This window comes from Hibiscus syriacus, unplaced genomic scaffold (genome assembly GCF_006381635.1).
Source record: "Hibiscus syriacus cultivar Baekdansim isolate YM2019G1 unplaced genomic scaffold, ASM638163v2 tig00110029_pilon, whole genome shotgun sequence".
NCBI lineage: Eukaryota > Viridiplantae > Streptophyta > Magnoliopsida > Malvales > Malvaceae > Hibiscus > Hibiscus syriacus.
Window position 1 is genome coordinate 1,826,282 of NW_024062571.1, and position 18,222 is coordinate 1,844,503.

Below are 18,222 nucleotides of genomic sequence, written 5' to 3' on the forward strand. Positions count from 1 at the left end.
ACCGCTCAAATTCTAAAAGAGATACTTTAAAAGATGACAAAGAGAAACTCCAAAAGAGATGTTTTAAAAGATGAACAAAGAGAAGTTTCCTAGCGTCAAAGATCGAAAATTGAAACATAATTAAAATTTATTTACGAAGTGTTGGATGATGGTTGCTACCATAAAAATAAATTAGAAGTTGTAAAAAAGTCAAATTCATATTTAAAACACAAACAATACAAAATTTGAAATCTGACAAAATTGAGAGATACTTTGACGATGTAATAAAATTGCATTGAATCTGACAAAGACAACACGATATAATAATCTGTATATGCTCTTCATTTTTGGTTCCTTAACATTCCTTTATTCTAAGCTCTCGAATTTTAAGACTCGACGTTGGTGCTGATGAAGGCAGCAGTGATGGTCACGACTGATCGGTCAGTGACTATGGAAGGGGGAAGGGGGAGGAACCGTACGTACTGTTTAGTTTTTTTAATAATAAAAAATATTTTTATTTTTTTTAAATAAATTCTCAAAATCACCAAAAATATGACACGTGTCACTTAATGGTCAAATTTAACGGTCGTTACAGTCCAAACACCTAAAAGTGATTCGATGAAAACGTTTGGCAGCTATGTTTAACAAATATATTTTGGACACTAAAACGTTTTTCGACACATAATTTAGGCATTTATTTTTGTATTAAACCTTCTAATTACTAATTTGATACCAATTTTTTATTTCTAATTACCACCACTCAAATTCTAAAAGAGATACTTTAAAAGATGACAAAGAGAAACTCCAAAAGAGATGTTTTAAAATATGAACAAATAGAAGTTTACTAGCACAAAGATCGAAATTTGAAACATAATTAAAATTTATTTATGAAGTGTTGGATGATGGTTGTTACAGTAAAAATAAATTAGAAGCTATAAATAAATTCAAATCCATATTTAAAATACATACAATACAAAATTTGAAATCTGACAAAATTGAGGGAGATACTTTGACGATGTAATAAAATTGCATTGAATCTGACAAAGACAATAAATAAAAAGACAACAAGATATAATAATTTGTATATGCTCTTCATTTTTGGTTCCTTCACATTCATTTCTTCCAAGGTCTCGAATTGTAAGACTCGACGTCAGTGCTGATAAAGGCGGCAGTGTTGTCACGACTGATCGGTCGACTACTATGGAAGGGAAAAGGGGAGGTATCGTACGTGTTGTTTAGTTTTTTTAATAATAAAAAATATTTTTATTTTTAAAATAAATTCTAAATCACCAGAACGTGACATGTGTCACTTAATGGACAAGAGTTTATTATATAGACTCCAACATGTTTCTATATGACTTGCAGTTGAAGGAGATTGGATGACTTTATTTGAATGAATCTATGATAATTTTTTTACTTATTAATTTGTTGAGACTTACTTGTTGGAAAAAAGTAATTATAAATAACTACATCAATATAGAAACCACTTACAATAGAGAAAATACACAAGATTTAAAATCCAATTTAAGAAAGATATGAAAGCTATGAAATATAACTTTTTACATAAGAATCAGTTAATTTTTTTTTGTCTCTTTTACCTTAGCAAAAAAAAAATTATCCTCTTCTCCCCTTCCTTTTATCACTTATAGAATAATATTGATGATAGGACATTACAACATGCTAACATTCAAGCATTAGTTCAAGGTGCCAACGACCCAACAGTGAGGGTCCCAAATTTATATAGGATGTTTAAGTATTCAATGCAAGTATATAAACTCCAACATGTTTCTTCACGACTCTTACAATTGAAGGAGAATAAATGCCATTATTATAAAGAATATATGGTATTTTTTTGTTTATTAATTTGCCGAGACTTACTTGTTGGAAATATATATATATATAAATCAGTACATCAAAATAAAAAACCATTTAGAAAAGAGAAAATAGACAAAAGATTTGATCTTCATTTAAAGAAAGATTTGAAACCTATGAAATATAACTTTTTTGTCTCTACCACCTTATAATTTTATTGAAAAAATACTTATGTTTAGTTTAAGGTTGACCCTGTCCTATCACCGGTCAAAAGCATGTGAATACCTCGCCATCTTCTTTAAGAATATAAATATTTCCCTTTGACCTTTGAAATTGGAGGAACTATGTTATATATATATATAAGTTTTCATAAAAGCTTTGAATTATAATTATATCAATAATATGTGGAGTACTCAACCCAAAGTATTGGTGGGAAGGTTTTGATCATTTTCGTATTTTGTAGGTATATTTGAATAAAATTTGATTCTATTCAAAAAATTGATTCAACTCAATTTTATAGATTTACAATCCTATGAATTCATCTTAGACGTTACAATCAACGCTCAAAGATCACATATTCATCGAAGTGATCCAGAATTTAGTTAAAAAAAATCTTAATAAAATATGAACAGAAAAATAATTTGATAAATGTTTTCTTTGGAAATTTGTTTGATATAGAAAAATTAGTCCTTAATAAGTTGATCGAGATCATCATTGCTTGAACCTTCAACATTGTTTCCCATTAATTTTGACTCTATTTGTTTATCCAATCATCCTTTCATAATTGATAGCATTTTTTCCTTAAAATATTTATTTATACCCTATTAATAAATATTTTATTAATTTATATATATTATTCCTACCAGGTATCATTTTCAAATATTATTCGAAAATATCAGAAAGCTTTCCTGTTTCTTAGATGTCAGCACTATCAAGTGAATAAACAATTAAAATAAAAAAGCAAAACAGAATGTTTACCAATCAAATTTAAGTTTGACCTTTGCTGAACTGTATACACTTGCATGACTTGAAAATGTTGGAAACACGAATGAGAAAAAAAAACTAAAAATATGATATGAAATATTTATTAGCCAAAAGTTTTAAAAAATGAGTAAAATATCAATATGTTAAAAAAATAGACTTAATTAAGAAGTAAATATTTATATCACTTATTTACTTAGCTGCCTAAAGAGTAAAATATCAACACGTTAAAAAATAGATTTAATTAAGTAAATATTTATATCACTTATTTACTTTAGCTGCCTAAAGTTTTTTCTTGTAAAAAAAGATATCTAATATATCTTTCATTACCATTTATGGTACTTAAAGTTTCATTTTGTAATCATTTTATGATCATCCTGTCAAACACTGTTAATGAATCTGTCAACTAATGATTCCTTGACTCATGAAATTAATTTTTAATTAATATTAGTTTTCTAAAAAAGAACACTGAATTTTAGATTTTATAAAATCCCTTAAATTTTCTAATTTCTCAACTCCAAACCCCTAATATCTAAATCCTTTAAAGATTAGAGATCATACAACAAGAGTGCGGTTCAATTTTTTGTTTGGAAGACGGAATAGTTTCATCTACGGTGATAGATAAATAATGGTTGAGTGAAAAAATGATCTTGTGCGACGAGATTTAAGGACGATGTGCAACGACAAGAATTTTTATATTGTTAAAAATCTTTGGAATGTCTGTGAGAAGACTTTTCCTAATGTCATTCTACTTTTGCAATTCTTTTAAAGATCACTAACCATCTCATTTTAATAATATAGATTTATATTAAATGCAAATAATTTTATTGAAAAAATGCTTATTGTTTTAATTTAAGGTTGACCTTGTCTCTATTACAGCCAAAACATGTGAATACCTCGACATCTTCTTTAAGAATATATCAATAAGGTAAAAAAAATATAAGATTACATAAACCTATGATATATAGACTAACAATCAGTTGATATAGTGAGATTAGGCAAGGTCAGTAGAAAAAACCCCTTTAATGACGCGCATTGCGCGTCATCTATGGGTGCGGATGACACATATTTGCCTGTCGTTGAAGTCACCGACATGAATTTAAGATGACGCGCAACTGTGCTTCATAAATTTATGACGCTCATTACGTGTCATTGAAGTCCCCGTCATAAATGAAGACGACACACATTCGTGTGTCATAAATTTATGACACGCATGTATGACTTACATTGCGTGTCATTGAAGCACACGTCATTAAAAAAGATGACACACATTCGTGTGGCGTGATTGTATTTTGTAAATTATTGTTATATATATATATATATTGTATATTGACAAATAATCAAACTAAATCACATTTAATGCCTCATAATACTAAATATATATATCATATTATATATAAGCAATCCATTTGCATACAATATTTCACATTAAGTTACAAACATAATATCCATCACATATGGCTATCTTAAAACAAAAAACCAAGAATGTTCTCAGATTATCACAAGAATATACTAACAGATTATAAGATCTTAGCACATTAATTTACTAAAATGGTGCTAAACGATATGTGCATAGATCAACCTGAGCAAGGTCACCAACAGCATAGTCTCGGAACATCATAGATTAACCTCTGGGTATGTAGCAATTAGAGGGAATACAACATTTCCAACACCACAACCAACCTGATTACCAAGGTCACATTAGTTCTATAATATATAGAAACCTTACATGAGAATTTAAGAACCTTAGACAATAAGGGAACTACTTAACACACACTATAAGGAACAATAAAGTCAAGTTCATATAGGTAGCATATATGTTTTCGCCATGACATTAACTGCAAACACGCTTAGGAACAAGACCTTTAAGATTTCTTGTTTTGCAAGTATGGTTCGAATTTTATATTTTAATTATTTTGATCAAATCGAAGCACCATAAGGCAACAAGCTGATTAAGTAGCTGCTGTAAATCAAGAAGCATCTTCTCCAAATCTCGAACAGCATCGTGGCGCTCTTGAATTTCAAACATGGTGCTCATTATCTGCAAACGAACCAAAAATTAATTTACCATAACCAATTTCTTCTAGTCACAAACATTCCCTGTTTGAGATGGTATTAGAAGAGATTACCGAAACCAAGCAGTCAAATAAAAGTTCAATTTAAAAAGCTCTAAAATAGTATATATATATATATATATATCCGGCCATTCCAATAAAGTCTACAAAACAAAAGGAAGGGTGTAGGGATGAAAGACAAGTATTATCTACTATTAGTATAAAGGAAGAAATAAAGAATATTAAGTCAAACCTGACCCCGTCCCTGCTCTTGAATTGCTTTCTCGAATATTTTTCACTATCTCCAGTTGCAATCAATCTTTTAATTGTTGTACGATGTTCAACAATCAGACATATGCTAAATAGGACAGAGAGTCACTGATAACATAGCAAGGGAAGTATACCTCTTCATCTGGTCTTGTGCCCGTCACTGGGAATCATAATAACCGGTACAACTAATATTAGCTATCAAGCACTATTATAGCAACTAATAGTATCAGATGAACATCTTAACCTGTGAAAATACGTAGCTCAACAACCTCCCGATACTTTTTCTGGATTCTCTCCCTAAGAATCTACAATGGCAGGTATATAGACCCTAGTAAGATTAAGAAAATGAGAGTAAAATACATCTTAAAATATCTAAATCTGACTAACCTGAAACTCATCTAGTTTATCTTTCAGCTTCTTTTTCACGGCACTGCAGCAAAAATATGGAACAAAAATTCAAGTCAGGGGACAAGTACAAATTATTTACCAAGGAACACAAATTCGCATAGTCTGAAGCCGAAAGGAAAAAAACAATTACTGACTTTTCGAGTGGGTACAAGTAGTGAGGCAATGGACATTGAAACGCAAGGTTCCGAGGATGGTACAAATCAGAAAGAGACAATTACTATCAATAACATGAAAAATAGTACGCCTCAAGAGCAAGTAACGACCACTGGGGAGATACATCACATGACTGAACAAATGGAAATAGGAATGAAAAATACCAATAATATTTTTAATGCTCAAGAGAGTAACGATCCTGGTCCTCATGAGACACCAATAATGAAATGATACAATGAAACGATCACTTGAAACTGCAAAAGAATGAGAAATTATGAATTTGTCAACAATTGCAGAGATCTTACAAGAAATGAAAGACCCAACGTCATAAGTCTCTTAGAGACGAAAGCTATCGTAAGGGCTGGTGAAATGTTAAAGAAATTAAACTTTGATGAGCACTTTGAAGTCTCTGCTGAAGGGATGCATGGATGTATCGTCGTGTTATGGAACTCGAATGAAATAAAAGTCAGAATTTGTCAAAATACTGATCAATTTGTGGACTGCGAAGTTCAAGAAGATGATAAAGTTGAGTAACTACTTTTGCCTATGTTCAACCTATACAAATAAAAGCATGTCGTGGCTTATGATGTGAGACTTCAACGACATTGCGTCCATAGAGGAAAGAGAATGATCTAATACATATTACATTGATCGCATAATTCAGTTTAGAGAAAGGTGGAACAGATGGATGCAGGCTGGATAGGCGCTAAATCCACTTGGATTAGACGTATCCAGGGGTAATTGACTCTTCAAGAGAGACTAGACAGAACACTCCACAATGCTGAAAATTTGGATATTTTTTCGAACATTCATATGGTTAATCTTCCAAGACTCTATTCGGACCACAATCCAATCATGGTAAATACTACTTTAAACATACAAATGGAAAAAGAGAAACACCCTTTTAGATTTGAGGCACTATGGCTCACCCACTGAAAGTTTTATACTGTTTTTAACAAGGCTTGAAAAAGCAAGAAGGATTCGATTGTGGAATCTATTGAAGAAACCAGTAAAGAGCTAAGGAATTGGAAGGTCTCAACTTTTGAAAATATTTTTAGACAGAAACGTCAGTTGTAAAATATATTAAAAGGTATCCAAAGAGTCCTAGATTACATTAACTCCAAGCGTTTACAAATCTCGTGAATCATTTAAATGAAGAGTACCAAAAAAACTCAAGCAGGAAGAGATACTTTGGCTCCAGAAATGAAATATCTAAATCTCAAAATCAACAGCCATTGAAGAAGAAAAAAATCAAATAGAGAAAATAACGAGTGGTAACCTTCGACAAGCACGAGCAGGAAAGAGCTTGACGAGTTCATCAGTGGACATATCCAAGAGAGCATCGAGATCGACACCTCTGAAACTGAACTTCTTGAACGTTCTCTTCTTCGTACCTGTTGAGTTAATCGATTGACGGAATCGGCCAAGAGGGGGGTGAATTGACAATAAAAATTTTGGTAGAAGCTTTTGCAGAAAATTGAAAGAATTTGCACAGCGATTTAGAGTGGTTTGACTTTCTCAACCAAAGTCTACGTCCACTACCTTAGCTATCCAAACTAAGGATTTTCCACAAATTCACTAATTTGTCTTTCTTTTGAGGACAAAGAGTAACCTTATAAACCCTCAAGAATTATACCCCAAATTCTTGAGAACACTCTCTCCCAAAGAGAACAATACAAATTTGTAAACTTACAAGGAAATCCTCACAAGGTATATTGTTTGCACAATTCTGGAACAAAGAAAAGAACACTCAAGAATGAATACAATTGAGCACAATAAGTGTTCTTGAAAGCAAAATGAATATTGAATGAAAAATAGGCTTGAAATGCTCAAACTTGAGGTTTGATGTTTTCTCTTTGATTCTCTCTTGATTCTAGTTGCTTGATGTTTCTTGTTATTGATCAATGGCTTCTAAGCTTGCTTAAATACACCTTGAATCACTTCTGAACATTGGGGATGATTAGAGAAGATAATATAGCCGTTTTAGTGTGAAAACAATTAATAAAACAACTTGGAGCGTGGGGGAATCGGTACCCCCTATGGGGAATCGGATCCCTAACTGTAAAATTCAAATATTTCGACCATTACACAGGGGGGGAATCGGTACCCCCTTGGGGGGGAATAGGTTCCCTCTGAGCAATCTGAATTTTTGGCTTTGAAATGGTTCGAAATACTTTGTAAAATTATTTTAAAATTGTTTTAAGATTAAAACTTAATTTTACACTTGAGTAAGGATTAAAAATGATATTTGAAAGATTTAGAATAATGTTTTGATATTCGAATAATTATATCGAATATACTTAGAAAACCTTTTTGCACAATCTTAAAATTCATTTAACTTAATTTGTTATATCGAAATATCAAAATGTTTTCAACAGTACCCCTGGTGCGGCGTGAACTTTGTTGTTGAGGGGAAGAAGCGGGAAAGGGTGAAAATAATGGGGGGGAATTAAAATACGACTTTTACAGATGACACACAATTAAAAGTGTACTTGTGTTTTTGCAAATTTTTTGGATTATGACTATTAAATATGACACACATTATTGTAAGTCATAAATCGTTCAGATTTTAAAAAACATGACATTTTTTTATGACACACCTATTTTGCAAGTCATAAATTAGCGTGTGTCATCGTTCTTGTGTCATTAAAGGTATATTTTCTTGTAGTATCAGATGTTTAAATATTGCCGTTTGAATTGAGTAAATTGGGTTAGGATAGTCACCCCTGCTCAGTAATACCGATCCGGCTTAATCGATTAATATATCGAATACGGATGATTATAAAAAAAAGAACAACAATGCATGATATATATCAATAATGTGTGAAATACTCAACCTAAAGCATTAACGATGAAAGTTTTGACCATTTTAATATCCTCTCAACTAGACAAAAATTAAATAAAATTTGAATAATAAAAGAATAATTTATCAATTCCACTACATACTTTATTGGCATCTCAAAATTAAACATAACTAACATATATAAAATAATAATTCTTTCCATTTGACTAAGAAAAATAATTATCTTATTTCATTACCCTAATGATGAGAAGAATATAAAAATGAATTTGATTAATGAATGCCTTCAAATTATTCTAACAGTAAAGAAAATAATAATTAATTTGGTGAATTGAAATATATATTTAGCATAACACGGTAGCCAAAGATCATATAAATATTGCACAAAGACATCCCAAAAGCCGTCAACAAGAAATATTCAGAATCGTCAAAGCTTTGGTTTCAGAATTCAGACAGTTTTTGTTTTCTTTTCTCATCAGCCAAACAACAGAATCTCAGTTTTTTTTCCAGGAAAGTGTAACAGATGGATAGCAAGGGAATCATATGCTTTATTGTGGGCCTTTTGGGGCTTATATCATCTGGTTTTGGTTTTGCTGCTGAAATTACAAGGGTTAAGGTAAAATAAAACATCATATTCGTACATTTTAAGGTTTTTACTTAAAATTAGGGTAAACTACATCAGATACCACTTAGCTTTAGATGTTGTATCGTTTATACCACTAAACTTTCAAATTTTACAATTATGACATTGAAATTTGATTTTCATTTCAATTATAACACTGAACCGTTAAATTGTTAACGACACGATGACATGGCTTACGGCTGTCAGCGTAGACACCTCATCAAAATAACATCGTTTTGATCCGACTGTTAACGACTTAATGGTCCATTGTTTTAATTGAAACAAAAATCAAAGTACAGTGCTATAATTGGTAGAAATGCTTAAAGTTCGTTGGTTTCTGATGTAGTTTACCTATAAAATTATTGTATTGTGTTTGTTTTAAATTCTATGTTTTTTTTATAGCCTTCACAAGTTAAGCTAGACATTTTCAGACAATGTGAATATCCTCAGAGTCATGCGCTAGTTTTTAGCTTAGTTTCGGCAGCAACGCTTTTGATCGCTCAAATAATTATAAATGCTGCCACTCAGTGTTTTTGCTGCAAAAGAAGAACCGCTGAATCTCACATGAGCAAATCTCTTTGCTTCTACATTATTTCTTGGTAATTCTCAACTACATTACTTGTTCTTCAATTTTTTTTAACATTTTCATGTTTATAATTTTTTGAGTAAAGTACACAAATGGTCCATTGACTATAAGATATTACTTTGTTGAGTCTCTCGACTATTAAAAATTACAAAATGGTCATTCGACTATTCATTATGTTCCAAACTTGTCCTTTTTCATTAAAATTAACGGCAGTCTGAACTGGACGTTAACCTACTGATTGATATATGATAAAATATGTTAACGACGATATTTATCATGTTTTAATCCGCCGACATATTTGATGCAGGATCACATTTATGATAGCTATCGGTCTACTACTAACTGGGGCTAAGCTGAATGAAAGACACGATGATGTGGTTGTGAGAAATGGCGCCTACTACTGCTATGTTGTCAAACCAGGAGTGTTTGTCGTCGGAGCAATCATGGCCGCTTTAAGTTCGATCTTCGGAGTCTTCTATTATCAAACCATAAACTCAAAAGGGGAGGGCACGAACAATGTACCAGTGGTTCTGAACCAAGGTGGTAGAGCCATGGCACAACCTCAGTTCCCCCGCAGAATCCTGGTTTTGCACATGGACATGCTTATAACAAGCCTCAATTTAGTTGATTGGACTTAATTTTTTTGCTTGACAAGATAAATTTCCTGGTTGTTCGTCCGAGTGCAAATAGTCTTAGATATATGTTTGGTTGTTTCATTGGCATGGAATATTTGAATTGTGAAAGTTACTTCCTTTTTTCTGTTGAGAGATTATAATGGGTGATTTTTGTATAGTGTATGAGACATTGCTTTGCTTGTGCATGCATTCCTTGCATTCGGTTTTCCACTTTGTTCTTTTTTAATAAATTAAATTTGTCCTTTTCTCTCCCCCTACAACATTATTTGAAGTTGAGTATTCATTGGTTCTTCACTCTTCAAGTTGTTTGTCTTAGTAAGAAATTGTTAGAGAAAGAGTTAATCTGAAAATAAAATAAATAATAATAAATATAAATATTATTATAAAAATTAAGGATGAAGAATGAGTTTACTTTATCTAAGATTGTTAGAAGTATAACAATTTGAGACTATAATTACAATTGAGACAATAAAATAAAAAATTAAACTTCTTAAATAATAATAACAAATCAATATAGAAAGAAATATGTATCTAATAGATCAATCGATTGGAAACAAGTTGACGTATGTCACTACACAGTTTCCTTAAGACAAATTTTTGGCCACTCCTTGGTGCTCGAGATGTTGTCATCTGTCTCCAAGATACAATAACTAGATGATCAACATACAATACAACTGTAGAGATCACGAACTATACCTTCGCCTTTATCTATCACAAGAAAACTAAAGGAGAAAAGCTTGTAAGCTTGTGAACATGTAAACATTTTTGAAACTTATGTTTAACCTAGAAGGTTAGCACAATATTTATAGAGGATTCTCAAAAGAAAAAATTAACATAAAGCAATCATTATGGAACTACAATATTATATTCTAATCGAATATAAGTTTGTAATAATATATTCTTATTTTAATTTAATATAAATTCATAAATAATATATTTGTATTTAATCAAGTATAAATTTATAAATAATATATTTCTATTTCAACCGAATATAAATTCGTAAATAACATATTCAAATTTTAATTGAATATAAGTCCTTAAATAATAGAACATTATCATATTGATATTCAAATTTGAAAGAACCCACATAATATATTTTTTAATTAGAATACACAAATAAACATGTCATAATTAAGGAAAAATCAATTATCATATTCATCGATGAATTCAACACATTTTTTCAACAATCCCTCACATGAATAACATTAATGATTTTATCAAAGACATTTTGACTCAATATGGTGATAGATTATACGAACGATAGTTGCATAGGATAAGTAGGTATCCTCCTTTGAACCTTCCCTTGTGACAATATATTTACTTTATTGGCTAACCAATAGACGTGGTTTCCTTGAACTATTCTAACTTTATGCAAAATATGATACACTTTACACAACTACCACTCTGACAAGAGTTTTAGTTGTCATGGGCATGTTCATATAGTCGCGAACATTGCCCAGTTCTGCACAAGTTTGAAATAACTATGCCAAATAATCTCCTAAAAGCGGCACACTTCACTCTGACATAGGTAACTTATGTTATTTGGCTCATCGAAGCACACAATGGTCTTTACAAATTTTGCTTAAACTATACCATTTTGTTCACTATTTGCATCAAAAGAAAGAACTTAGGATAAGCTACCCCACAGTGATTGCACATGGTTTATGTAATTAGGTTGTCCCTTTGAACCTAGATCTTGAGATCTCTAGTCAACTACGTAGTGTTTTCCTTCACATAACCTAATTTAGTCTTATTCCTTTCGTTGTTTTCTCAAACTTGATTTTGATTTAACCCTTTGGTTGGTAGATCTATATGGTATCCTTTAATCTTACAAAATCAATAAAGATAACTCCATTTGAGATTAGTTGTTTAATGATATCATATTGACAAAGTATAGGTCTCGATTTACCATTACTCATGAAATTCTACACTAGTCACAATATATGCATGCTATGGGCACAAGCTTCAACCATTCAAGAATATCCTCCAAGAAATCTAAAGTCATTTAGCTTATTCTCCGGACTTGTCTAAAGCTATAAACTCAAATTTCATTGTGGATCTAGTTATAATCGTTTTCTTGAAGATTTCCATGACACAAATCTTTTTCCTAATGTGAAACATATTTACTTAATGAGTATGTCAACAAAATAGGATTTCATTTCCTAATGCACATTTTCCACACTCATTTTCATCATGATAATATCTCTATTTCAACCTCTTGTTGAGCATCTAGATTTACAAGGGAATATATCTTCAAAGAATGAGGCATTCTTTGATTCCAATATCATGTTCTTGTGAACCTCATGATTCTTTGGTTTGTACACAAGAAATCGATATACATTGTTATGTTCTGAATAAGTAAAGAGAATACAATCCATCATTTAGGACCTATTTTCATTTGCTCTGGTAATGAGGTCATTACCTTGGCAGGACACCCCAACATTTTCAAGTGTTTTTTATGAAGGTTTTCGACCTTTCCATAACTCATATGGTGTCTTTCGTTTTCCTTCTGGGAATCTCATTTAAAATGGTAATTAGTTAACAGAACAACTTCTCCCTCCCCCACATGTTCTATGATAAACCAAAACTTCATAACATTGCATTCATCATTTCCTTTAAGATTTGATTCTTCCACTTTGCTACTCCATTTATTTTAGGATAGTATAGTGGTATCACTTCATGAATAATATCATGTTTTGCACAATGTTTCAACATATTTTGTAACCCTTTTAACCTGGCCTAGAAGAAATAGGTCGGATCCATATAATCCATGTTGTAAATTGTCCATCAAGAAAACTATTTTTGATTTAAAACTCAAAAACTATTATTTGAATTAAAGAAATCATTCACAAGTTAAAACTTCATAATTTTATTTTAAATAAATATTTGAGGAAAATCCAATATAAATAATAAATATTCAAAACATGTATAAACAATTCTCAAAAATTAATTGTAATGATCAAAGTCCAAAATTATAAAAACAATAATAATAATAATCCCCAAAACAATAATATGAATAATAATTGAAATAAGAAATTCAAATAACGTTCATATTGTATGTAATAGTTTTATCAAAGAACAATGGTCTCTTCACGTATCGATTCGCCTAAATACAAGTATCTGAAAAAGAAACTATAAGGGTGTAAGATATTACGCTTAGTGTGTGTCTAAAGTGCATCAGTCACAAATCTCACATAACAAGTCAACATAATTTGATTCAACATAAATATTCATAGTCAGATTAATATGCAAATGAATAAGCACCTATATGCCTTACACCATCCGAAGAACAGATTCCCTAGAACCACTCTAACTACAACACACCATCCGAAGTAGGGCCACCAGAAAGGCAGAGGTCACTAAATCTGAAGTAACATTCACCCTGTCGAGTGAATGCACTCAACATCCCCTATCAATCTCATCCTAATGTGTCATGGCATCGAAATATACATATATGAATTCTGATCCGATTCAAATGTAAGTATATTTACATAATTCCAAAGCCAAATGCATAGCATAAATCCAAAACTGGTAAATAACACGCATCATAAAACATAGTTATCTGAATTGTATTTAAGACAACAATATCATAGAGCAATCATGTTTAAAATCAACTGATAAGATGCATATTAACATATATTATATGAAATTTTCCTCATATTTGAATAACTAAAATTGCTTAAATCATGGATTTGATTATATTTCGTATTTTTTGGATTAGTTGAAGATTTGGATAAAACAAGTTCAAAATCTAATGATTAGCATGATATTCACAAAATCCCCAAATTAAGGAAGAAAAATCAGAATTCAATAAGTTGGCAAGACCATAAGAGGTTTTCACATAAGGCGTGAGCACGGCTTATTCATCCTGAGCTATCGCAGAAGAAGTCTTCAGTTAAGGCATGGGCGTGCCTTACCAGTCTGTATAACCCTAAATTAGGGTTACCAATTTACAAGGGAAAAAGAGTTTAATGACGGCTGGAAGACTCTTCTGAATTATTCTTATCTTTAGAGAAGGATGAGAGCATTTAAAACTCCTATTTTTGTGGGATTTTCTTTAAGAGAAACTTCCTTATCTAGAGTAGAAAAATCCTTATAAAAGGGGAGCTAGGGCATGAAGTTTTACATCAAGTTTTTCATTAAGTTTTCTTTAAGTTTTTTGTTCTTTCAATTATGAGTGGCTAAATACTTTTGTTCCAACTGGAGGATAATTGAAGTTTTGGTTCTTCAAGGATTGTGAGATCTAAATAATTTTCATTGTTCTTTTAATTCTTTGCTATTTATATATCTTTTGTTTTTATTAAGAATTATTGTCTTGATTGATTGTGCAAAGGGCTCATTGTTTAATTATCAGGTTGATAAATTGTCATTTAGAACTTTAAATCCGTAATTGTTTAAACGTTCTAATATTATTGGTAAAGTAACATGGTTGATTATGATTATGATACGAAGGTATGTAACCTAGTCTAAATGAATCGAGTTTGTGTATTTGTTGGCTAGAATTGGTGGTCCCTCTAGTGATTAATGTTGTTGGTGGATTAAATATTAAGGGTTTGTCTAGTTGTTCATTAACTAGGGAAATAATCAAAGAGATCCTCTTGATTATCAAGAAATTAAGGAGAGACAGGTTGTTAGAGCTTCTCAAAAACCATAACCAATTTAGTGAAGAGTAGAAGATTTTATCATTGCATCTATGATCAATTCTCTTAACCAATTTGAATTATACCTTTGGTTGGATATTTGCTTGATATTGATTTCTCTAAATTCTTAGTTGATTATAATTGCTTTTTCTTTTTCTTTTTCTCAATTTTAAAACCCCTTTTCTTTGCTTTAATTTTCATTAAAATAAGTCTACCCAATCATTATGGATTCAACGCTACTACAATTTATATTTCTAAATGCAAGTATTATTATTTGTTGGATTCAACACCCACCAAATTTTTGGCATCGTTACCGGGGATTGGTGTCATTTAGACATATTTTAATGCCCCGTTCTTCTCGTGCAGGTGAACTCCAATACGATCCTGAAATCGAGAAGACCGCTCGCAGGTTAAGAAAATAAACTAACTTGTGCAACAAACAAGCTTCTTATTCTTCATCCCCTAAATCAAAATCTGCACTCAACTTGGCTGATTCATCCAACGATTCTGAAATAGAAGGAACAATGGCCAACGAAGAAAGAACTCTAAGAGAATTGGTTGCACCAAATATGAATCAACAACCGCTCTGTATTGACTACCCAGCTTCGAGGTAGCTTTTGAATTAAAATCTGGTTTGATTCATTTGTTTCCTACTTTTCATGGACATGAGAATAAAGATCCTCATAAGCATTTGAAGGAATTCCACATGGTATGTTCAAGTATAAGACTGCAAGGAGTGATTGAAGAGCAATAAAATTGCTTGCTTTTCCATTCTCGCTATCCGATAGAGCTAAAGATGGCTCTTCTATTTACCCCCTGGTTCTGTGACTACTTGGGCCGATATGGTGAGGATGTTTCTTTTTAAATTTTTCCCTGCTTCAAGAGCCGTTGGCATTCGAAGGGAGATATGTGGAATAAAACAAAAAGATACTGAGACCCTTCATGAGTATTGGGAACGATTCAAACGACTGTGTGCTAGCTGCCCTCAACATGGGATTTCTGAGCAACTTCTCATCCAATATTTCTATGAAGGACTTCTACCCATAGAGAGGAAGATGATGGATGCAGTCAATGGAGGTTACATAGTGCATAAGACTCCTCACGGTGCTAGGGAATTGATCTACATCATGGTCACCAATTCACAACAATTTTGCTTTAGGCAAGACACATCTTCAATAAGGGTGAATGAGGTAGGTTCGTCCTCCATTGAACATCAATTATCGCATATCACCTCCCTTGTTCAACAACTAGTTGTAGGAAAAATGCAGCAAGTGAAAGTTTGTGGGATATGTGTTGTGATCGGTCACCCAACTGACATGTGCCATACACTTCAAGATGATTCTTATGAGTATGCCAATGCAGTTGGAAGGTTTCCCGATCCTCCACAAAGGAAATATGATCCTTACTTAAATACCTATAATTCAGGATGGAGAGATCATCCTAACCTTAGCTATGGACCAATACCATCGTAATTCCAGTGTTTTCCACTTGAGCAGTCTTCTTCAAAGCCAGGTATATCTCTAGAAGAAATTGTCAAATCACTTGCAACTAATACACAACAATTTCAGCAAGAGACAAGAACAAGCATACAAAATTTGGAGAATCAAATGAGTCAATTGGCATCCTCCGTGAGTCGGTTAGAATCCCAAGGTAAGTTACCTTCACAAACCATTGTTAATCCAAAGCAAAATGTTAATGCAATCACATTGAGAAGTGGAAAGGAGTTGAAGGAACCTAGTTCATTGGCACATGGGAGAGCCTTAGAGGAAGAAACTAAAAAGGAGTTATTGATACTCAAACTCATAAAGACCAACCTAAAGGACTCAAAAGCGAAAAATGAAGGAATTTGTCATATAACCTCCTTTTCCCTCTAGATTCGCTAAATCCAAGAAAGAAGCAGAAGAGAAAGAAATTCTTAAGACATTTCACAAGATTGAGGTAAATATTCCTTTACTTGATGCAATTAAACAAGTACCTCGATATGCTAAAGTTCTTAAGGAATTGTGCACCAACAAGAGAAAGCTCAAGGGTAATGAAAATGTAAGTATCGGGGAGAATATTTTAGTTGTCCTCCAGAAAAAACTACCCCCGAGTGCAAAGATCTAAATATATTTACTCTCCCTTGTAAACTCGGTAATGTTAGGATTGAGAGACCAATGTTAGATCTAGGAGCCTTAATAAATATCATGTCTCTTTCTATTTACTCATCTCTGAATGTTGGTCATTTAAAAGAAACAGGAGTGATTCTTCAACTTGCGGATAGATCTAATGTATATCTTGAGGGAGTTTTAGAGGATATTTTGGTGCAAGTTAATGAATTGGTTTTTCCTACAGATTTTTACGTGCTTGATATGCAAGAAAATGATTCTTCTAAATCAACATCAATTTTGTTAGGAAGACCATTTTTGAAAACAGCTAGGACAAAAATTGATGTAGATGATGGTACACTTACCATGGAATTTGATGGTGAAATTATTAAATTCAATATTTATGATGCCATGAGATGTCCTAGTGATGTGTCATCTATTTTTGTCATGGATTTTATTGACCCTTTAGCACAGGAAACTTTTGACCAAAATGAAGATGACGAGTTGAAAGATACACTCAACATGAATTTTACTTCTGAAGGATTTAGGGAATCATGAAAAAGTCTGTGTTGGATCTTGATTTGCAAGATACAATCCAAGAACTAGAATCAATCAAACCCATGAGGTATGATGTATCTTATATTGAGTCACCTCTTTCTCACACCAAGATTCTTCCTTCTCTTGTGCAGGCACAAAAATTAGAAACGAAGCCTTTTCCAAATCATCTTAAGCATGTATATTTAGGAGAAGAGGAAACTATTCTTGTGATCATTCCCAACAAACTCTCTCGTTTGGAAGAAGAAAATTTGATTCGAATGCTTAGAGAGTACAAGGAAGCTATTGGGTGGAGAAAAAATTTCTCTATTGATGAAATACAAAGTTTGGATACATGTCAAATATTTAAGGTTGATGGTCATCGTTTCAAACCTTTTTATAAAGGTTCTCTGGTGCATACTGTTGGTCAAACCATTTTGGAGTACCAACTTAGGATGATTAAGAAGCTACAATGTCTAGCCAAAGACGTTAAAGAAAGGCGCTCTTGGGAGGCAACCCAATTTTTCCTTTTTCAATTTATTTTTCGTTGTTTTTATTTTCAATTTTATTTTTATTTTTCCTTGATTTTTCGGAGTACAATTAATCTTGTTTTCCTCTTTAGGTCAGAAGATGAATTTTTGTAACCCGCAGGCACGCCTTA

The 18,222-nt window shown here is 32.0% G+C and overlaps 2 protein-coding genes across 2 annotated transcripts; both read left to right on the forward strand.

Annotated features, from left to right (window-relative positions):
* Positions 1-8,980: 8,980 nt before the first annotated feature.
* LOC120213541 lies at positions 8,981-10,303 on the forward strand. Its single transcript, XM_039211653.1, has 3 exons — positions 8,981-9,073; positions 9,482-9,678; positions 9,973-10,303. The coding sequence occupies exons 1-3, from the start codon at positions 8,981-8,983 to the stop codon at positions 10,301-10,303; spliced, it is 621 nt and encodes a 206-aa protein (XP_039067584.1).
* A 6,244-nt stretch (positions 10,304-16,547) lies between these two features.
* LOC120213542 lies at positions 16,548-17,585 on the forward strand. Its single transcript, XM_039211654.1, has 3 exons — positions 16,548-16,723; positions 16,815-16,969; positions 17,173-17,585. The coding sequence occupies exons 1-3, from the start codon at positions 16,548-16,550 to the stop codon at positions 17,583-17,585; spliced, it is 744 nt and encodes a 247-aa protein (XP_039067585.1).
* Positions 17,586-18,222: the final 637 nt, after the last annotated feature.

Bases quoted from the DNA above. Each gene is read 5' to 3' on its own strand.
- LOC120213541 (XM_039211653.1), top strand. From the start codon at position 8,981: ATGGATAGCAAGGGAATCATATGCTTTATTGTGGGCCTTTTGGGGCTT. The intron at 9,074-9,481 runs GTAAAATAAAAC...TTTTTTTTATAG, and splicing joins CTGAAATTACAAGGGTTAAG to CCTTCACAAGTTAAGCTAGA. The intron at 9,679-9,972 runs GTAATTCTCAAC...TATTTGATGCAG, and splicing joins TGCTTCTACATTATTTCTTG to GATCACATTTATGATAGCTA.
- LOC120213542 (XM_039211654.1), top strand. From the start codon at position 16,548: ATGAGTCAATTGGCATCCTCCGTGAGTCGGTTAGAATCCCAAGGTAAG. The intron at 16,724-16,814 runs GTTATTGATACT...TTTTCCCTCTAG, and splicing joins GAGGAAGAAACTAAAAAGGA to ATTCGCTAAATCCAAGAAAG. The intron at 16,970-17,172 runs GTAATGAAAATG...GTCATTTAAAAG, and splicing joins CAACAAGAGAAAGCTCAAGG to AAACAGGAGTGATTCTTCAA.